Source organism: Pungitius pungitius, chromosome 20, assembly GCF_949316345.1.
Source record: "Pungitius pungitius chromosome 20, fPunPun2.1, whole genome shotgun sequence".
Classification (NCBI taxonomy): domain Eukaryota; kingdom Metazoa; phylum Chordata; class Actinopteri; order Perciformes; family Gasterosteidae; genus Pungitius; species Pungitius pungitius.
In genome coordinates this window covers 3,518,609-3,540,193 of record NC_084919.1, presented here as the reverse complement: position 1 = coordinate 3,540,193, position 21,585 = coordinate 3,518,609, and the positions used below count along the sequence as shown (strand labels likewise).

Here is a 21,585-nt window from a genome sequence, read left to right as displayed (position 1 = left end):
CCCCCACGGTGGGGGCCTTTTAACTAAAACTCACTCCCTTGAAGAGAAGGAAAAAAAAAAAAAAAGGCTTAATTGTGTTCAGTTGACTTCCTTGGATGCAACAGCCCTTACAAGTTAATCACCCAGGAAAGCCTCTTAGTGACAGCTATGCCTTAATTGCATACCAGACGGTGCCCATCAATTCGGGATGGCAGCAAATACACACATTCCACCTTCATGGGAATGAGACGTCCTGTCGAAAAAAGAAAACAAAAAACGTTTGGCTCCCTCTGGGAGAAAGAACTCTTCACCTGAGGAAACCCTCTGCGGAGAAGAGGGGCCTTCGGGTTGTGTAACTCGGATTCCCAGATTCCCACGGAGCTCCTCACATGACCCTACCGGACTCCTTTTTGTGTTTGTACCCTTCGGGGGTGAAACTATCGCCAAGGGGTCGAAACATTAAAAAAGTCAAAACAAAAACAAATGGGGGGGGGGGGGCGGTGCGACGGTTGAAAGGTGGAATGCGGCGTCTGTTTATGTGCGATGGTACCGTGCCCACTGGCTCCGCTCCTCTGCTCGCTCCACACTGCGCTTCAGCCGCTTGTCCGAGGAAGTGAGGTGGAGGGGGGGGTGAAAACACAGTTTCCACACAGCAATAACTTCCCCCCCACCCCCACCCCCCCACGACATCGAACCAACATTGCTTCAGCGTCCCTCAGCGCTCGCCGTGAAAATGTCAGACCGGCTCTTTTCATCTGAGGGAACTCCTATCTGATTTACTCCCCCCCCCCCCCCCCGCCCCCCTTCTTCCTCAGATGAGGCGCCTGTTTGTACAGGGCCATGTTTCATTTGAATATCAAAGCCCTGCGAGGAGGTGGCCGGACACTTTAAATGCCATTTTTTTGGGGGTTTCTCTCAAGGAATGTGACCGCTTAAGTGTCCCTGACGGAGGGACCTGTTTGCTGAGACAATGCGCCCTTTGTGGCCTGCGGGGGTGACGGTAATCTCTATCGATCTACTCCATGCTCCCCAGAGGAGACGTACGGGCACAGAACACCCATTTGCATCTTCGTGAGCAGCTCCTTTAGGGCCTCACAATTGCGATGGCATTCAAGTAGCTGTTGAACAGTTTTTTTTCATGGGGGGGGGGGGGGGGGGGGGGCATGAAACCATACCTGGGAACTTGCTAAAGGAACGACATTTGTCTCCAGCGTGAGGACAAAGATCTTCTCTAGCTATTCTATTGTAGCTGTAGTTACTGGAATATACTGTATGTGGCCGTCGTGTTTTCACATTAAAGTAGTCTAATATGAGTAAATATAGTACTACAGTGTCCACAATATGAGGCATAACTTATTAAAAATGCATTTCCAATATGCTAGATTGCAAAAAAAATGACATTCATTTTTCATTTTTGGGGGGTGTAATATGCACATATCCTTCCTAAACAACTTGGGAATTTATATTTGAATACTTCAAGTATTGCATCACTTCATTGGTGCATTATAACTGACAAACTGTGAAATCGAAATTGTAAAGTACAAACCAAAGGGCCTGTAAACCGATACAAGTGTATTAGAGAGAGAGGCATACGTTTGTTTGGGAAATGGTGACCTTGCATGAGGACAAAAGGGAACCCAGTTTACACGAAGATGATAATTTTACGGTACAAACCCAAACAGGGACGGAACTGCAGTACATGAAGTTGCGGGAGATCCTGCAGAAGGAGAAGGAGTCAAGATGACCGTGTTTTAATTCATCTTAATGCTCTTATTTGTGCAGAAACACGTTTCATAAATGTCGGACTTCGGTTAGCAGAGCTACTGTTGCAGCCTGTCTGGCCTTTCTTTGTGCCTTTTTTTTTTGTTAAAACAGATTAAGCCGTAAGAAAATTCCTGAAAACAACAAACAAAAACATGAATGCACGATGGCATTGTGTTCTTGTGATAACACTATCGGACATCTAACTCTTGATGTTCTTTGAGTCTACCTGTATCCTCAAGTTTTTACAACAAAGCCCAAGCCTTGGCCCTATCTTTGTTTTGAACTCTCAGCATTTTTTTTACAAAAGCACTGCAAGTATCTCTCGGATTGCTGCAGTTTATCAAATTATTTCCCCCCAGACTGGCACGTTATGTTTAAATGCTCCATTCCTATGTTGGGATGTGGATGTCACAAAGATGAATTATTTAGGCTAGATCTTGACTTATAAAATGTTGTCCTTGGAGGCAAAGTTTTTATTAACTATTATAAAGCCAAGTTATTTATGTGTATTTGAAATTTTCTGTTTGCCATGCAACCGTTAAAAAAATCACAATAACGTGTAATACACGTACGTGGGCGCAATTCAAATCGAGCTGTTACCTTTTTTTTTTTAGGGTCCTCTTTCTATTCTCGCGAGATTTCAACAGACCGGAAGAGACGACGGTGAAGGTCGGGACGTAAACATGGCAGCGCGCGGTGTGCTGAGGTCTGTGTGGACCTCGTTTTCCAGTTTGAAATTAGCGAACACGAAGGTCCAACGTGGGGTGAATATTCCACAACTGTCTGCTGTAACCATTCAGAGCCGAGGCATCCGCCAAGGTAAGACTTGTGTGTGAGTAAAGACGTTAGCCCGCCGATGTAAGAACAGCTAATGTTAGCTAGCATATGCTAACGCGAACACACTGACAAGCGAATAGAGGCACTTCACTCGAGTACAGCATACAACGTTAAACCCACCCAAAAACAACAAAGAAACACTACACCAGTGGAAGCTTGTTTAAGAATGTCACCATAACCCGTAGCCTCAGCTAACCACATATGCTTTGGCCCCACATTAGGAAGACATTAAAGTTTGTTTTTTTGTATTTAAATATCTGATCAATAATCTCTGTTTTGCAGTGGTGGAGAAGCAGGAGGGTAAAACAACAACGGTAAGTAGATCTAGACTAATCTGCAACTGAAAACGTGTTGTTGTTGTTGTCGTCTTCTTAGTGAATTCTGATCTAGTATGCTATTAAAGATAACACACTACAAGACACTTAAATAATGAACATCTAAAACCCCTTATGGCTTTCTTTCCCCCATTGTTATATTGGGCTTTTTAACCCAGAATGGTGCAGTTTTCAGACACTGGATCTGCTCACCCTTTTCTTCTCACACGTATTCTCTCTCACACCAAAAGGAACAAAATGAAACACGTTTGTGTGCAGGCTCAATACATCACAGCACAGAGTCATTTTGTCTTCCAAAGCACGATGGCTCACGGTAACATAAGCTAGTGGGAATGTCCAGTTGACCTGAGGAGGAACATATTTGATCACTATCTGTCAGATTGAGGGACAAATAGCGGACGTTCCAGCGGCACCCGAGGCCCCGAACCCCGCAGCCAAGTGTCCTATCTACAGATGGAATCTGCAGCACAAATACAACTACACAGTAAGTCCGTCTACAGGGATGTCACGAGCAAAGTCAATGACGGGCATCCTACAGCGTGTCAGCTGTTAATTGGGTCTGGTTTGGGTCGCTCCAGGACGTCCTGTTGCTGAGTCAGTTCATCAGGTCAGACGGAGGGATGTTGTCAAAGAAAATCACTGGTCTCTGTCCAGAGGAGCATCGCAAGATCGCCGTCTGCGTCCAGATGGCTCAGCGAGCAGGTCGGTCCATGTCCTCGTTTGTGGAGTTGAATACTCACACCCATGAATTACACATGTGAAGTGACTCTAAGATGTCAGCAAATTCCAAGCACAATTTAGTATTGCATTGAATCAGATGCTTTGGTTGTACCATCTCAGGGGAAACATTTTATAGCAAACCAAACGACCAAAATGACATTTTGTCGATCTGTTGTGATGAATAAAATTGTAATATTGTTTTTTTTTAAATTAATTATCAACACATTTTTAGAAATGACTCTTTTGGTTGATTAGTCGATCAAAACTCAAGACACACCTCTTTAGACTATACCTCCAGTAAAATACTAACAAATTGTAGCACTTATATTGTACTTAAATGGCACTTATGTAGAACGTGTTTTGAAACTGCTTATTTGATGAAAATTGTACTTTCTTGTTACTTGTTCTTCTAAATTTGTATCTCTACGATTGAAATGCACTTATTGGAAGTCGCTTTGGATAAAAGCGTCAGCTTAATGGCATGTAATGTAACGTAATAAAAAGTTTAGTTTACTTTCAGCGATGTTGATCTCAAAGACGTTCAAAACCCAAACCGGGAGAAAGTTCTAGAGCCTGTTGGATCGCACGTATCTAATTCGTAGCATCAACGGTCCTGCTTCACTAATGGCGGATTTCAATGACTTTAAATAGTGTTTTCTCTCCCTTGAAGGTCTGCTCCCTGACCACAAACCCAAACTTCCAGAGGGCCACGTGCCGAGGAAGCCCAAGCCACAGCTCAATAGGTGATGTACACACACGTGTCCGCCTACATGTTGTGTGTGTTTTCTATCCAGTGTCCGTGCAACTGAAACCAGCAACGATTTTCTCTTGTACAGATACCTCACTCATTGGTCCATTGACACGGCGAAACCCATATACAGAAGTGGACTGAAGTGGTGTAAGAAGCGCATGGCGGTTGGCAACCGGCTACTCCAGGACAATGTGCGTTACGGTGTCAAGCACCTCAACATAAGACACTGAAGGACCCACGGCCTGGTGAATCAGAAGGCCCCCCCCCCCCCCCCCCATGTCATGCAGAGACGTTTGTGATATCTCCGTGAGAAAGGGCCTAAAAGCTTCACCCGTCTGTATTTATTCTACCTTTTGTTTATCGAGCTGCGTCACCCTTTCAATGAGGCAAACTCTGCCTGACCCCGGAGCGTCTTTTCTGTCTCTGCTGCGTTTCAAAAAAACTCCCTTGAAGTTTGCGACTTTGTGACAACCCAATGTGAGCAACGACTGGGTCAGTGTGACAGTTTTAAAGTGGGTGGTATATTGACTGTGTATACTCAAGGCAACGCAGATGTGCAAATAAAAATGGGTCTGCTTACTCTGCCTCTCGAACATGTGGTTACTGTAAAGGAATGGCTTCTTTACATCGGAACCGAACGCAACAAAGAGCCTGTGGACAAACTGCAAGACTGTATTCATTTGAGTTTTATTTGTTTTAAGACGAGAGCAACAGTCGTGGAAAATGTGAACATAGATTTAATTCCGAGGGTTCATCTGAACAACAGAAACAACAGAATTCTTAACTCCAAACGCGTGCAGGGTGTGTAAAATGTTTCTTTTTCACAGCATGAAGGGAAGGTTCAGGTTCTGGGTCCCGTCGCCCATGTAGATGTATCCGTGCTGCGGCGTCATAGGCAGATGGAAGAAGGTCAGGCCGAGCCACAGCAGGCTGCGAAGCACGCACACGTTGCCGGCACATTCGTACTGAAGACTCCATGATCCTAGACACACACACACACACACACAAAGCAGGCTTGCTATAAACAATTGCTGTTAAAAGGAGGAGGAGGAGGAGGAAGAGGCTGCCAAATCATCAGGCCATAGTAATCTTTAGAAACCCGCCCGAGATGATTAACCTGTATAGAGGAAGTAATAATCCACTAAATCCACCTTTTGTGCTTTGATATTCACAGTCAAACCTGTTGCTTAATATGTTTGGGCGTGACTGTGACCCAGACAGCTGAGAACAAGTTGCTACTATTTAATGTAAGTAAATAAAAAAAATTGAAAAACGCTTTGTTGTGGGAGAAGGCGTGGAGCTCAGAGGACAGCGCCTGTCTTTAAGTTGAGATACATCGCACCACGCGGGGGGGGGGGTTCTGTTTGAACAATGTTACCCCCCACCCCGCGGTCCGGTGAGGAGGGCCGCAGTGAGACAGCTGTGTAACGTCTGCCGCAGGGATGACGCCGCTGGCATCCGCATTGACTCACAGAACACACGCAAGCATATACACACACACACACACATACACACACAATTGAGAGGCCTCCTGATACATCACACAGCTGCTGAACACACAGCCATTTCAAAAAATACAATTTTGCTTATGGTTTAACAGCTCAAATAACTAAAGCTTCCCCTCAGGATTTGAATACAAAAACCAGAAAGACTTGGTTTTCTGCTTTGAACTAGACTCATTATATGCTACTCAAATCTTTTATTTTGAAATGGAATTTTTAGGTAGTAACTTGTCACCTGTAAGCTTACAGGAATTGTTTATCGTTTGATTTTTCCACGGATGTGAGCAGCCACATCGTCGTCATCATTTGACCTTGGTTTGGTCCTCCTCCCAGGTTTTGTTTTTTTTAAAATGACAGAATGATTATCTGTAATTTCCCTCGGAAGAAACTGACCATAGTTGGCCATGAGGCCAGATCCAAAAGCCCAGACATTCCTCATCCAGCAACAGTCATCTGGTTATCATACCGCTCTACGCACAAGTTCTCCCGACATGTTCCCAGAAGACCCTTTCCGTCAGGTAGGCGTGTTGGGCGTCTTTCGTCATGTTCGTCTGACCGTTTTACCGTGGAAGTGACTCCCTTTTCACAAACGGTTGAATCACCAATGTGATTCGCCGCTAAGGTCACACCTCACCTCGTAGTTATGCAGTAGTAGTGTAGGCGGTTTCGGGAAACGGTTGATTGAGAATGACATTTTTTTAAAGGCCTAAAATAATGATGGATTGGGATCAGAGGATAATCTTCCTGCGTTGCTTTGACAGACCGAAGTTCTCCAAACAAAACCTCTGAAGCCTCGCTGGTCACGAGACGGATCGGACGCGGCTTGATGTGCTTCAGTAGCCGCGGTGGGCGATGATATCTGTCACGACTCTGCGGTTTCACCTTTCGGGATGTCGCCGCTCAGCGCGTCCAGGAAGTCGATGGCTGGACTCAAATCGCCCCTTTCCAGGATGCTTTTCTGATTCGGGTTCTTTGCCTTTCTGAAGTGAAGGAAGTTGTCGAGCTTCTTTGCTTCTGAGTGGGACAAACCTGAGAAAAAAAAAAACAACAAAAACAATGCACATTGAAAATTAGGCCCAACATACCAACCAACAGCCCCTCATGGAAGGCCTTTCACATGCGACACTCCACGAAGAGGCACAGGCTGAGGTGTGTTTACCACCGAAGCTGCGGTTGACGTGGACCAGGCCGCGTGGGCTTTTGACGAAGGCGCCGCGCGGCACCACGGACGCTTCCTCGTCAATCTGGTGGACCGCGACCGCGAGCCGCGTCTCCTCGCTGACTGTGGCCTGAAACCAAGGAACAGTCCATCTCTCTGCACGTGACTTGGGGTTAAAACACTTGTTTCCATGCTCAGAGTGATGGATGCATGATCACAAGCTACCCCCCCCCCCCTCCCCCCACTGGATCATTTAAGCACCACTGAGCAGTGTAGAAGCCACTGACCACTACTTCGCTCTCCACGGCACCATCCTGTCCTTCACTCGTCTCCAGGCGCTCGTACACGAAAGACGGGTCTCCGATGAAGCGCCTCTTCGCGGCGATGGACACCTCTTCGACCATGGAGTCTGTGGCACTGGGGAGCAGGAACCAGTCCATGCAGTTGAAGCTGCGTGTTGGGAGACCAAAAAAAGGGGAGGGGGTGGGGGGGGGGGGGGTCAAACGGGTGACGTCATTTGACAGACGTGGAGCCGCTGCGGAGCGGACAGGCTGTATGTCACCTGTAGAGGTTCTTTTTATCCAGCATCTCGTCTTCTCCTCTGCCCTGAGCGATGAAGTAATCCTTATTCAATCCGAATATTTTGCCCCAGAGCAGGACTCGGTGGAACTTGTAGTTTTTCTTCAGGAGCACCATGGAGGTCTGCAGGGCGGCTCTGTGCTCCACGCTCAACGTGCACCCGTTACCGGCCACCAGGTCCAAAGAATAGAATAACGAATTCGAGTCCATCGTTTTTTTAGTAGTTAAAGGCGTTATAGATATTAGTTAGTTAAACGATATCCGTGTTTTAGTCGGCCCGTTTGCATACAGCTAACCCCTGACCAAAGGCAAACGCTAGTGTGGTTTCTAATGACAACAAACCCTTGTTGCGCCGATTGTCATGGCAACGCGCGAGTATGTTTTTTATTTTGTTTGTTTAGTTTTTAGTTTTTTTCTTCTTCTCTTTAATCGTTTGTTTTTACAAGCGTGTAAATACCACGTCTAAAACCGCAGCGAAACAAAAAATGTTTGACGTGTGACTTCCGGTGTGTTTATACAAACCAGAGCACTCCCCGAGTCGGGTGTGACGTCACGACCCCTTTTCAAGTGCGTGCGTGCAGGCAGAGGCAGCCGCGAGGAGGGCAGACGTGAGTACGTCCATGGTCACGTGGCTCTATTTAGTCTATACCCGTGAAGAATAAACCCCATGATGATGCTGAATGATACCGATGCTTAAACATAATTCCCTTTGGGTGAAACAGCAATGAACGTGTGTCCCTTTTATGATGAATCTTAACATTGCTCATTGCTCATCTAAGTCTCCCAAAACTATTATTATAATATTAATGATTCATCTATAAAGGATCTCCCAGTCTGTTCTCTAGTAAATCATAATTATCCTCCATTTGCCCCCAGCAGGAGTTAATCCATTCAACGATTAGTCTATTATCAAGTTGTCCTCATTTGTCTCTTTATAAACTAATCACTCTATAAAAAAGGGGGGTTTAGGATTTATTCATTAACTAATAGTGAACTATCAGTTAGTTCCTCATTAGTTTCTCATTTGTTCCCTCAATTTCTTATCTGCTATTATAAAATTATATAGACGCCAGTTAATTCATGACAACAGGCGACAGGTAAATTAACATCCTACTGGGATAAGACAAATGTCTCACACACACACACACACACACACACGCTACAATGCATTAATGTCACTTTAAATGCCATTTTCTTTTTCTGCTGCTCGGTGTGCAGCCCCCCCCCCCCCCCCCCCCCACTCCTTCTCTCTGTGACTAAGGAAGCACACACACAGTTTTGTGTCTGGTAGAACCAAATGTCTAGATGACAGAATCACTTAAGCTCTTTGCACAGCTGGCAGGATGCGTGCTTAGATCCGTCTATGGTAACGGGAGGCCATCCCAGGGCCCATTTATACCACAGACAGTTATTGTGTGTGTGTGTTGGTCTGCACAATTGTTCATTAGAAACAGCCTGTGAGCACGCTGACGTTCACCCAAAGAGGTGTCTAGAAGAGACAAGTTTTACTAACTGATACCTTTTGGCTTTAAAGCTTTTTGCTGTTAGACGCGGCCTCCCCGCTCTCTGGGATACGGACTCTCCGAGCAGCGCATGTGGAGCGAATCCTCTCCTAGAAGAAACGTGCTTGTTTGGTTTGCCTTGGCTCGCGGCCACCAGCCCTGGACCAGTAGACCCAGTGTGACGCCTGGCTTGAGTTACCGGAACGATTGGCTTCTGCCCCAACGAATGATTTTGGACCGTCCCGTTCGCCCTAATTGCGGTCGTTGATCCTATTTCCGTCCCTCACCTCGGTTGATGCTCTTGGCTTCCACTGTAACGATTTGTTCTTTTTACATAGATGTGACACTTAGATGGATAGATGTGTTCTTATCTGATTGGAGTCGTTCTGATCCTCACAACCTCACATATCAAAGTTTCAAACCATGTAATCTGTCCCGTTTGTGGATTATTTGACTATTTGTACTAGGCCTTGATTCTGTGGAAATACTCACCTTTCGAGGAAGCGGGGATGTGTCTGAACACACCCCAAATGGGATTCGCAGGAGACGCGGCGCTTGTAATTTAATCGTCCGCCTCGTTGCCCGCTGCCCACTCGCCTAATCCTGCATCAAATCCCAGATTTCTTACCGTCGCGTCAAACCGGCCCCAAATATTCATGTGAAGCCTGCTTTGTTTTGTTGCGACTCCCTCGGGCGTGGGAAGGCAATTTGAATCCAGCAGGGGAACAATGAAAACTGTTGTCTAAAAGAGGTCAAGAATACCAAAATACAGAGAATGGCTTTTGCATGAAAAAGAATAAATAAAACATGAATGAATGATTAGGAGAAAAAAAGTGAGGTTTGATTTCATGGGGTTTTGTGACTTCACGAACCCGTCTCAGGCCGGTTCTCTGGAGAACCGTTTTTTTTTAATAACCCCTAACGCCCATTCATTCCCATGCCACACTGCACTTCCCGGCCCTCTGTGTGTTTGGCTGTAATTGTCCAAACAAAAGGGCCTCGGTCTGGAGTCACATGCTCCATCAGCAGCGGTGATTTCAGCTGCCTGGCGCTCTGCCCCTCTGGCCAACGCAGTGCACCAACAGAAAAAAGAGGGAGGGAGGGAGGGAGGGAGAGTGGGGTGACTTCCCTCCCTGAATACCCCACACAGAAGAGAACACACACAAGGGCGGCCCCTCTGCAGCCCATCCACTCACTCGCACAGACAAACACACTCTCGAGCTTGTGGCTCGGGGGATGTCACCCCATTAGAGCTGGCAGCAGCGGAGGTTGGACGTTTTTGGGAGTTTGGGGAGGCCACCGAGTGACTCACACAGACACACAACCCCCCCCCCCCCCCCCGTTTCCCAATCGGACGGGGAGGGAGGTGTAAGACTCGGCAGCGAGGCGTCCTGTTTCTGTCCCCGGTCCCCGCTGCTCTGGGAAACTCGCCTCCCAGGCGACCGGCGTTGCCACGGCGCTAATCCTGACGGACAAAAGGTGGGAGTGCACGGCGGAGCACGGTGCTGCCAGAGGCTCCCATTGGCTGGCACCGGCCCACGCGATGCCCCCCATTGGCCAGCGCTATGTTTATATACAAATTGGGGCAGTCAAGAGGTCACATCCATCGATCTTGGTGGTGACATGAAGGAAGCCTGACCTCGAAACCTCCGAACTCCAAAATGGGGTTTATTCCTATTTAATACGCACACACACACACGCACACGCACACACATGCATACACGCATGGGGCTGTTCCTTGAGTTCAGTGGCCTGGGAGTGCAGAATCAAGTGAATGCTGAGAGAGAGAGAGAGAGAGAGAGAGAGTGAAGTGACTTAATAATGGTGTCTGTGGTTGCACAAAAGAACACACGACAACAATACCAAGAATGCACCGAGGCCACTGAGTTCAGGGAGCCGCACACCTACATACAAGCGCCGAGCTTTTAGATTAACTCTGGATAAATATTTTGATCCAGAGAAGGGCGTGTTGTGTAAACTCGTAATACGTAACACAGGGCAAAATACTGCTGAGAAACCCGATAAACCAGCAGCAGGTTTTTAGGTGGTGTGGACGGTAACTTACTTAAAAAAAACCAGTATGTCATTGAGATTCGTTTTGTGCTCACATGTTTGGTCCCAGTTCTGTAAAGGGGAGAGTCAGAGATCATCTGCTGAGGACCTCTTTCTTCCGTTCTCGTGTCTGCACCAAATACGAAGCTGTACTGACAATCAGCTCAGCACAAACACAAGCAGCAGGCGCCATCCAAACAATCTATTTAAGGCTGGAGCTTGATATTTAGCCAGCTCTCATCGCCCAGTAATATTTTAACACGTATTCTCTAAATATCCTGTAATTTTTTTTTCTTTTTCCAACAAGCACGCACCAAAACAAACAGTGAAATTTGTTAACATTTATATCCAAACTTGCGGCCAAGTTGAGCTGTTTCTCATTAGAGGGTTTGTGTGTCTAATGGATTCAGCATCGGCGTCTGTGAGAACATCTGGATGAGCCCGTTGCAGGATGCTACAAACCGCTGACAGTTTGCATGTTGTTGGATCAAACTCTTTCACTTCCACACACACACACACACACACACACAAAAGCCCCCCCGCCCAAAAAAACCCACGTGGGCCCGAAAACTGAGCCTGATCATTTGTGCTTCCCAGGCTCCTGCAGCCTTAACCTGCACATTTCTTGCGTCTCTCTGTAGCATCGAGGGCATCGAAGCACACGCGGAGCCCCGTAGACGCCGTATCGGGTGTCCAGCATCATGCGTCTCTTCCCCCCCCAGCTCATCCTTGGAGCCACTTGACGATATCTGTAAGTTGTTAGTGCCCCCCCCCCCCCCCCCCCCAGCTTTCCCATCTGACCGTTATATCCGTTCGGATCTCTCTCCAAGTCTCACGCGGAGCGCGTTTATTGTGGTTATTCGATTTTCATCCCAAAAAAGAAAAAAAAATACAGGAAAAATTGTGGGTTTCGTTATTGCTTTTGACACGCTGGGAATCATTCAGCACTGGGGGCAATGTTTTTTTTTGTTGCTTAATCGCAGACACACACCAACATGAAATAGTTAAGACTTTCTCTTTTGCAATGCTTCATCTTTGTCCGACATTAGGGGTAAAGCACGGTCAATAAACTTCATACAGATGTTATAAAAATCTGAACCAATATTGAAAGGTTTAAGTAAGAGACTTTGTGCCCAGTGACTAAACACAAGAGGGCACATTGGGACTTTGATGTAGAATAACAAAAACTAAAGAGAAAAATGTGTCAGATAGTTGTGGTTAAACAATATAAAGGACTGTTTTGACAGCTAATGTTCCTGATCTTTATTTTTATTTTCGAGAAAGATCCTCATCCAACAGTTTAAACCCGTCTCCGAAACCACGGCTAATAACCGCCATAGGTTAGCTTAGCACTTCATTACCCTTTAAGAAGTAGTCACTACAGGATCCTAAAAGGCCGTACGAGTCGAATAGAGGTTCTTATCAGCTGAGGCGGTTGCCGTGGTGAGAAAGGGGAAAGCAAAGAGGAAGCGAAAGACAAGCGAGACAATGGTGAAAGATCAGGTGAGGAGGCGGCGCCACTGGAATTGTGGCCCAGTAAACTGGCCCATTCCGATGTTAGAATGAGTTAGAAAATCCTCAATGAAACACTGCGTGCATTTGTCCTTTTTTTCCCCCCCTCCCACTTCTGTGGTTTTACAACCTAACTGCAGCTCAACAGCGCCTCCAGCTGGCAAAACACGCTCATGACCGCCAAGTTGTTTCTTTTGAATTTGAAAACTGCACCAATGTTTAAAGTTGACATTTTAGTTGCTGAGGGTTCATCTTAACACATCATATCCGATGACATCGTCCAGCACCGTACAGTTACGAGTTGGTGTTTAGTTCCTAAATGCACAATGCACATTTAAAGAAAGTCTCCAAAAACATAACTTCAGAGGACATTAAATAGAAATAAACAATGAACTGAAACATTGTCTCACCTTAAACAGTATTATAAAATTACAAATCAGGTTAGCAAACACTAAACAGGCATCTCTTGATATAGAAAGTGCATTATGAACATAAGGCAATGTTGATTATTTCCATGGCAGGTTTTGACCTCAAAAAGCATCACAAACATGGCACTGTGAAGAAATCTAGACTAGAACAAAGTGACAGAAAACTCTGCATGTTGGCCTCTTTGGCGTCAGTGTTGCTGGCTTGATTGTTCTGGTAAAACTTGCATAATAAGCTTCAGCATGTGCAAATAATAGATTAGATTACAGTGTTGGAATCCAACATTTTGGCTTGTTTGAAATGGCGAGTTTCATGCAAAAAATAACCCTTGGAGAATTGGCTAGAGACATGTACAGAAAATGACAGACGCATTTCAGATAGAACACATGTGTGTGTGGTGTGCGTAACAAGTGCAAAAAGTGATTAATAAATTAAATAAATTCCTGTCATTCCTGTAAGAGGCGATATTTAACACACTGTCCCCCTGCGGTACTTTTCACTCGTATCTATCCAAAAGCATCAGGCAAGAAAGTCCTGCTTTTTGCTTTTTGAAATGTTATTCTTGATATTGTCGTGTTAAACAATGAGATCAATAGAAAATTTAAAATATGGGTGATATCGTTAGAGCGAATTTATGCATCTACAATCCTATTCAAACAGCATTATGTCCAGTGTCCAGAGCTTTCCAAGCTCATAATTGCTTCGAAATGAATGAAACGACCAACGATTAGTCGCTAGATGTCGGCGGACTAAATGCACGACACCGACGGAAGTCTTCAAACGTGTGTGTTCGCGCCCCCCAAGAGGAAAAGTTCTCCCAACTCACTCGTACCAGCCCCCCGTGGGAGCAGACCGGTGTTTGTGTCGAGCGGCTCTTGCACCGGGCCCTTTGTGAACCGAGCAGACTTGCGGGTCAGGAGTCGTGGGCGCCGCGGCTCCAAAACTCGGCGCTCGACTCAGCCGTCCGTCGCCGTCTCGGGGGGGGCGGCGGCGGCGGCGGCGCGGGTCGGGCTTCCCTCCGTCGAGCCGTAGGCCTGCTGGTGTTTAGGAGCCTGTTCTGTGCTGGCAGGTGATTTGGGATTGAGCACTCTGGGAAGGTAGACCTGTAATTACACCGCACAAAAGGGATGAGTGAACCATTTTGTAGTGAACGATTTTTTTTTTTTTTTGTCCCCTGATGTAACCCCCGACACGTGATGCTTTACTGCGTGGAATGCACAAAGTATGATTCACAAACGAAATAGTGAAGGAACGGCACTCGAGTGCGTTTCGGTGTGAACGATCAGGCCTTCGGCGACGAAACATTGACCTCAAAAGCTCTGCTGTTTTACTTTGTTAATGAATTACAAACCACAAGGGCGACAAATCGGTTTATGGAATTTACAGCAAAAGCTCAGGTGAGTTAACTAAATACTTCCGATCCTCGTGTTCGCACTGTGGACTTTGCATTGGAACAAGTACAGTACCAAGGCGTTCTCTTCCACGGCCTCCACGGCGTCCTCTTCCTCCTCTTTCACCTGCGGAGAGAGAACACAATCCACATGAAGGCCTGAGGGGGGGGGGGGGGGGGGGAAGTGATTGAGGGGGGAGGGAGACTGAAACGAGTAAACCCTGAAACGCTCACCGCGTAGTTGTGCGGACTGAGGTACTTGAAATGGCCGAAGCAGGTGTAGCTGACGCAGATGGCGACGGTGACGCACAGGACCACCAGCGTGAACAGAGACGTGGCGGTCCAGAACCCTGAAACGCGGCGCCCCCAGAGCAGAGCGGAACGGCGGTTAGCGTCATTTACGCGCGAGTCTCGGGACACGTTTGCCCAAACACCTGTTTCCCACCTGCTCTGAGGACGGAGAAGAAGTAGAGCCATATTAGGCAGATGATGGGCGCGGCCACGGCCTGATTGACAGCTCCCAGGTGCACCTGGCGGTCTATGCGCGCAGGCAGGTAGGCAAAGTACAGGTTGTGTTTGTCCACCAGGTGCTTCAGCATCATGTACAGGAGACCTGATGAGAGTCACACACACACGCACACACGCACACACACACACACACACACACACACACAGACCTTCTAAAACCTCCGTGTAGAAGGGACAGGAGGAGACGTGGTGTTTGTATAGAACTGCGTGATAGACACAGAGGCCCCTGCAAAGAGCGACAGATGGATCTACCAACGACGGACGGATTTATTGGTTAAAGAAGACATCTTTTAGATGGAATAAAGTACATTTGATACTCAATATACAAGAAGCAATAAAAGTGTAAAAAAAACACTAAAACAAAGTGGTTGCAATTGATTGTGTGCAGCCTCAAAATGACTCACCGAAAGGCACGATGACGGGACAGATGATGCTGTAAGCCATGATGACAGAGAACACGCAGAGGGACCAGCCATACATGGCTCCGTATTCAAACTCGTACGCCTGATTCTGGAAACACAAGTCAGACGATTAGTTGAGGCTGTAAATTAAAAAAAAAAAAAAAACTCACACACACGCAAAAATGACTACGTTGTTATTTTAAATAGCGTCTCAGAGTGATGCTGCTACTGGTCTCATGGTACCAAGACATTAGGCTTTACACACCTGTTTCACATATTTCCTTTCAGCGGCAGAGCGGGCAAACGCCATCCGAATGATGTAAAGCAGTAACCCTGGCAACCGCAGCAACTCCATCCCAGAGCCCACCAGCGCCGCCGTGATCACATAGTTGACAAAAAATGCTCCTTGGTCAGGTAAGAACACACACCTGGGTGGAAAGGGGGGAAACAAAAAGTCAAATCAATCGAGAAAAAGATTAAAATGATTAAAGCAGGAAAGTTTAATCAGAGGTTTCTCACATATTTTTATGACCGTGTCGGTTTCAACAGATGAGGAAAACTCATATAAGCAATGCAAAGAAACGATTGCATTGCATTATGATTTAGTTTAATCTTGCGTAAATGCAACAATAGCACATGGCGGCTAAATAAATTATGGGGTGAATAAATTAGACGAAAACTGCATGAAACAAGTGGAGAGTAAAACAGATTTTTCTTCTCTTTATTATTAATTAATCAACGTGACAGATTTTTGTATTTATTTATTAAAAAAAGAACGGCAAGAAAGGGATTACTTACTCAAACTTCAGTTTCCCATCGGCGAGAAACTCTTTATCAAACAGCCAGCGGAAAAACACCGCAAGACTGATGAGGGCAACAACAACAAGAGAAATAGAGAAAGTCAAGCTGGGTGCTTCCCCAATCTGAAAGAAGGACTGTTGCTCGTCGAGGGTTACCTGGTGAGTCCCAGCGAGGGGAGGATCAGCACCATGAACAGCAGGAAGAAGTAGAGTTTACGCAGCATGCTCAGCTGCTCACTGGACCTGACACACACACACACACACACACACAGATGGGACCATTATTTCACAGCATTCCTCCCACCGAACGGGAATCAATCGCTTGCATCGCGTGTCTGTCTGTGGGCGCCACCTGCTCCAGTGTGCCTCTCCAATCGTAGAATAGTAAACTATGGTGGGCAGCAACGCAGAAAAGGACCACAGCAGGAGGGTGGGGAAGAACTGGCTGATGATGGGGCTCTGGGGGGGGGAAACAACACATTTTTATTTATTTATTTATTTATTTACAATAATAGCCGCGACGAGTCGGCGTCCGCGAGTCTCACGTTGAGATAGTTGATGGGCATCGTCACGTTGAACTTGTCCATGGTGCTGATGATGATGGAGGGAGTGGTGAGGAAGGTCAGCAGGAAGAAGAGGAAGAAGTTGAGCATCAGGTAGCGCATGAACCAGGTGAAACCTCCCACTGACAGATTGGCCCTGCGCGGAGGGGAGAAAAATTGTTAAATTAAGCTACAAATGACAATTCATCATCTGCATGCGGCACAACGTGTGTTAAGTGTTTCAGGCCTTACCAATACACATTTTTGGGGTGGGGTGCAAAGCTGACGCTCCACTTGTTCACTTTCAGACGGCCACTCTCCTGTGAAGGTTGCGGGAGCCTCCCGCAGCAGCAGCAGCAGCTTGAGCCGCCGCACTCGAGTGCGTTGAAGTCTTTCAGAATGCTGAGGTGAGCAAACGACAGCTGTTGGGGCGACGCACGTTAACCGGCGGGCCTGCTTCCAGCGGAAAGTAAATGTGCCCACGTTATTAAAAAAAAACAAACAAAAAAACAGCGCAGTCAGCCGCCATAACGCTGCTGCTGCCGCTGCTCGGGGGCGAGAGCCGCCCAGCTGCAGGACAAACGCCGGCGCGTCACGCCACGTCCCTGTTACCAAACAAAACACGGCTCCGGAGAGAAGGCGGAAACCGCGGCAAACAAATGGCAAAACAAACAACTGGAACTGAACTCGTCACGGGTCAAATGCCTCCCGTTGCGGCCTGTCAAATTTCTGGTCACGAGCTCTGTTAAATCAATCAATTAACCAGAAGGACACCCCCGAGGGGGGGGGAATAACATCCCGAGGCACGAGAAGTGAAAGTACCGGGTACTTCCTGCTGTTGACTTCTACTACGGCACAGTGACATACGGGACCCAGGGACAGAGCGAAAAAAAGAGCACCCTTGAACTGGAACTCACTACTTGGCCATGGCTTCGGTCTGCAGGGTGACGAAGGCCATCCCCAGGGGGCGCTGGGGCACCAGCTCCGTCTGTTCCCTCACCTGCTCCAGCAGCTCCTTTTCTTTAGCGCTGTAGTACTCGATGGCGTCAACCTGAGGAGACACACACACACACACACACACACACACACACACACACACACACACTCACTCATCAGGTGCGTTACCTGGCGGTACTGTTTGCTCGGACTTCTTGGGGGGGGTTCATCTCACCTCCTGGGATTTGGCGCCGCAGCAGAGTTGACCACACAGGCGGGGGTTGAACTCTTCCCGTTTCCCGGTTTTCCTGAGGGCGCGCTCGTAGTAGCACAGGTTCTTTCCCGCGCGCATCCTGTGGGGGAGGGGGGGGGGGGTGGAGGGTGTAGTTAACCCACAAGCAAACACGTTCGGGTCGGTTTAACTTGGTAAACATGAAGCACGGCTTAATATCCGTCATCGCTTTGAACACACACCCCTGGGCCTGCCTTCTCATGCTGGTGATTGCTGCTTACAAAGTGCACCTTATTTGTGTAAAACTAAAAGACTAAGGCTACAGGATGCTAAAAATAAAAGCTCAGCGGAGCTGCTGAGTTTCGGTGAAATTCTTTATTTTGGTTCGTCACTGCACGCTGAACCTCGACACAAAAAAATATTTAAAAAAGCGAGCATTCATTTGGTTGTTTATCGCTCTGACGTCTTACCTTTCCTTATCAAGGTGCATGAGCTTAGCCACGTTGTAACCCAAGGTCACAGCACACACTCGACAGGAAGGGTACGCCTCTCTGCACAAAAAAAAAAAAGAAAGAGTGGGGGCATCGACGAGGGGATCCAAGGACGCGGCGGTGAGAGGAAAACGCCACTTTATTTCAACGTTACTCACGTGAAATGAGTTTTCACAGCTTCCTCTGTCGCCGATTTAGGGACCGAACACACAAACAGCGTGTTTCTGGTCTGCAAGCAGAGAGAACACACAGAATAGAATCAGACTTACACACTCAGCTCCTCAGATTGGTGTAGTATAAAAAGAGAGAGAGGACGAAACAAATATCCGGAAAGGCCGAGACTCACCGTCTCTCTGCGGATGCCTTTCATTTGTGAGGTGTGGCGTCGCAGCAGAACGAGGGTCAGGATCAGGTACAGAGCCGCAAACACCGTGTGCAGCCACAGCAGGTTGTTGCTAGGGAGAAAAAAAAACAAGAAGCATTTTGTCTCCAGCGACCCCCAACATTATTGTTGTATTTTTAACATCCAGTTTTTACCCGTTTTGAAGATTCCCAATAGTTGTCCTCCCGAAACTCAGCGGATTATTATCTGGAAGAACATACCGTAAGTGTAAATGTTAATAAGAAGAGAGAAGAAAATGAAGTGGAAAAAGGTCAGAATAAAAACAACCTCCCCTCTGGATTTTACAAAAACAAGTGGTCACCATGATAAAAACAAGCCGCTGATGGGGAGGAGGTCAGCGCAGCTTTTGATCGGTTGACTCACATTTAGAACCATTAATACAAGCACAGCTGAGCCGTGAAATAGACATGAAATAGCCCTAGAAGTAAGTAACGGACATCGACGCACCCAGCAGGTCTCCAGACAAGTTGACGGGCAGTATGATGGCGAGGGAGGTGACGCTTATGACCAACAGCAGGGCGATCAGATGCCGCTGGAAAGACAGGTAGTGAACAGCGTCCATGCCACATCTGGCCTTAATCTTTCCTTCACTGAAACACACACACACAAACACACACAAAGACACACTGTTAAAAAGGGGGATGGCGTAAGCGGCAGGTGCACAAACAATGACGAGCGAAGCTCACTCACTCCATTCGGACGATGTACGGCAGCCAAGAGCAGAATCCCTGAACAGAAAGGCAGACGCTTTGATTATTTGGATGTTGAGTGGAGATTTACTGCCTCATGCTGAAACCGATGACAGAGATTTTATCTACACACCAATTCAGTCTCAACGTCGTCCACGCTGGACGACATGCGTCCATAGCGACGACGTGTCGACTCTGTGAACCTGACACACAAAGAACGAATCAGCCCGACGGATAAAGAACCGTCATCCGAGAACGTCACATCGGAAGTCTGCCCGGCGACAACTTGAGATCAAGGAACTGACCCGACGTTGTCCGCAACTAATGCCAGGCGCCCGTAGTCCCAAAACGTCCTCCTGATGAAGGAGAAGACCACCAGCAACACCTGCGGGTGGCATCGGGAGAAGAACCAACAAGCTTTCAGCTCAGGCCACGAAACCACACAAAATAAAGCGGGTGAAATAAATAGTTATTGGTCTATAATGACGCGACACGTACCATAAAGACACAGAAATCGAGCAGCAGCACCACGGGGATTCCTCCGAAGGCGATTCCCTTGAGGACGGTGCTCTGGGTGGAGGTGAAGCAGCCGGAGACGTTGGACCTGTTTGAGGCGAGTAAGGGCCACTCCTCCAACCACGGGGACGACATCACGCAGAGGAACCGGCCGTTGGTCTGCAGAGAGATGGTTGCATTTATTGAAGGAAAAAAAAAAAAGAGCAGTGATTTTACTTTAATTAAAGTCTCTCAAGTGAGAAAAAGCAGGTTCCTAGAAAGCGATGTCTTAGGTGAAGAACGTTTCATCCCTAAACAGCTAAAGGTGAAACCAGACGATGTCAGTGACGTCACTGGTCGCAGTCACATCCGTATCACAGTTAAGTCTGTGGGGTTTTTTGGGGGGGGGGAGGAGGAGGATTTCGTCACGCTGAACCATGACGACGCAGTAAAAGACAAAACAGCTGACACGGGGGGGGGGGGGGGGGAGACTGAGGTTTTCAGCTCTGGACCCCACATCGAGTCCCAGTCGTCACAGAGGTATCAACGACGCTGTGGCCGCTGAGATTTGTTTCCGTCAAAGCACCCCGCCATTAAAACGGAAGCGTCGCCAGGATCCCAACAGAGGAGAGAACCCGGTTTGACGGAGGCCGTTAGTCGGCGGTTCGCTTCCTTATTCTGGATACCCGTGTGGCCCCGAATGCGTTCAATAGTTTACACGGTTTATTCCGTGTTTTTTTTGCTTGTTTTTTTTTAAAGCAGCCCTTACGTGGAAGCACAAGATGGACGTAAGGTTTTCTAACGCTAATGAAGTTAACTTGTTTGCCATCGCCGCACTAACACAACATTCTCCAAACACAACTTTTTATTTAGTCTAGTTTGTTCTTCTCTACGTAGCGTAATCTCTCCTACCTGTAGGCTCGATCGCTGTTGTGTGTGTGTGTTTTTTTGTTGCTGTTGTTTGTTGTTGTATTCCTGCCAGAAGGGAAACTTCTTTCTGCAGTAAATAGTAAAGAAGGAGTAAGCTGCTCCTCTTCCTCTTTGCGTTCCGCGCATGCGCAGACGCTGCGGCGGGCAGGACGCACCTCGCGTCTCCTCGGCTCTTCTCGCGTCTCCTCGGCTCTTCTCGCGTCTCCTCGGCTCTTCTCGCGTCTCCTCGTTTCTGACGTTGCGGTGGGAACAGAGGAGCGAGTAAACAGTGACATTAAAAAATAAAAATAAAACAAATTTTAAGGAAACCCCTCAAGTTCCAGTCATACGTTTTATTCCAAACTCAAAACAAGAAGGGTTTCAATCCTCAAACAATGCATGCTGGGAAGTTTATTTTTAGAACTTAATTTAGAGAGTTGAGTGAAATCTCAGCAGTACATTCATTCAATCTAAGTTCTAAAGTAGTTTGATTTAAATGAGTGAAACACGTGTAGTGACACACAGTAAATGAGCAAAAAATGCAAAGAATTAATGTATGATTCAAATGTTTATAGTCCCTTAAATTGGCGACTTATTTAATGCCATTGTGACTTGTGTGTGGTTGTAATTTTCAGTTTTGCTCTTTTTCTC

General features: G+C 47.1%; 3 protein-coding genes across 3 annotated transcripts; 1 reads left to right on the top strand and 2 right to left on the bottom strand.

Moving 5' to 3' along the window:
• The first annotated feature begins 2,374 nt into the window (after window positions 1-2,374).
• mrps18a (mitochondrial ribosomal protein S18A) lies at window positions 2,375-4,965 on the top strand. The gene is made up of 6 exons (XM_037450000.2): window positions 2,375-2,562; window positions 2,863-2,894; window positions 3,295-3,399; window positions 3,494-3,617; window positions 4,306-4,378; window positions 4,472-4,965. The coding sequence occupies exons 1-6, from the start codon at window positions 2,427-2,429 to the stop codon at window positions 4,614-4,616; spliced, it is 615 nt and encodes a 204-aa protein (XP_037305897.2). The 5' UTR covers window positions 2,375-2,426; the 3' UTR covers window positions 4,617-4,965.
• Window positions 4,966-5,052: 87 nt separating this feature from the next.
• On the bottom strand, window positions 5,053-8,785 carry rsph9 (radial spoke head component 9). The gene is made up of 5 exons (XM_037449998.2): window positions 7,610-8,785; window positions 7,335-7,497; window positions 7,048-7,177; window positions 6,771-6,917; window positions 5,053-5,368 (listed from the first exon to the last, which is right to left on the bottom strand). The coding sequence occupies exons 1-5, from the start codon at window positions 7,834-7,836 to the stop codon at window positions 5,208-5,210; spliced, it is 828 nt and encodes a 275-aa protein (XP_037305895.1). The 5' UTR covers window positions 7,837-8,785; the 3' UTR covers window positions 5,053-5,207.
• Window positions 8,786-13,341: 4,556 nt separating this feature from the next.
• On the bottom strand, window positions 13,342-21,095 carry tmem63a (transmembrane protein 63A). The gene is made up of 23 exons (XM_037449808.2): window positions 20,938-21,095; window positions 20,029-20,205; window positions 19,836-19,915; window positions 19,664-19,733; window positions 19,532-19,569; window positions 19,289-19,431; window positions 18,976-19,027; window positions 18,785-18,893; window positions 18,597-18,667; window positions 18,418-18,498; window positions 17,951-18,068; window positions 17,697-17,830; window positions 17,032-17,181; window positions 16,783-16,936; window positions 16,590-16,696; window positions 16,394-16,480; window positions 16,236-16,301; window positions 15,703-15,865; window positions 15,441-15,546; window positions 14,954-15,121; window positions 14,743-14,858; window positions 14,585-14,635; window positions 13,342-14,221 (listed from the first exon to the last, which is right to left on the bottom strand). Exons 1-23 carry the CDS (start codon window positions 21,079-21,081, stop codon window positions 14,075-14,077), a joined length of 2,532 nt encoding a protein of 843 aa, XP_037305705.2. The 5' UTR covers window positions 21,082-21,095; the 3' UTR covers window positions 13,342-14,074.
• Window positions 21,096-21,585: the final 490 nt, after the last annotated feature.

Excerpts from the sequence above, each read along its gene's own strand:
- mrps18a (XM_037450000.2), top strand. The coding sequence starts at position 2,427 with ATGGCAGCGCGCGGTGTGCTGAGGTCTGTGTGGACCTCGTTTTCCAGT. Across the intron at positions 2,895-3,294 it reads AGGAGGGTAAAACAACAACG|ATTGAGGGACAAATAGCGGA; the intron begins GTAAGTAGATCT and ends ACTATCTGTCAG. Across the intron at positions 3,400-3,493 it reads AGCACAAATACAACTACACA|GACGTCCTGTTGCTGAGTCA; the intron begins GTAAGTCCGTCT and ends GGGTCGCTCCAG.
- rsph9 (XM_037449998.2), bottom strand. The coding sequence starts at position 7,836 with ATGGACTCGAATTCGTTATTCTATTCTTTGGACCTGGTGGCCGGTAAC. Across the intron at positions 7,498-7,609 it reads GATAAAAAGAACCTCTACAG|CTTCAACTGCATGGACTGGT; the intron begins GTGACATACAGC and ends CCCAACACGCAG. Across the intron at positions 7,178-7,334 it reads CCGTGGAGAGCGAAGTAGTG|GCCACAGTCAGCGAGGAGAC; the intron begins GTCAGTGGCTTC and ends CCTTGGTTTCAG.
- tmem63a (XM_037449808.2), bottom strand. The coding sequence starts at position 21,081 with ATGCGCGGAACGCAAAGAGGAAGAGGAGCAGCTTACTCCTTCTTTACT. Across the intron at positions 16,937-17,031 it reads CACCCCAAAAATGTGTATTG|GGCCAATCTGTCAGTGGGAG; the intron begins GTAAGGCCTGAA and ends CCCTCCGCGCAG. Across the intron at positions 14,859-14,953 it reads CTTCTCCGTCCTCAGAGCAG|GGTTCTGGACCGCCACGTCT; the intron begins GTGGGAAACAGG and ends GCCGCGTTTCAG.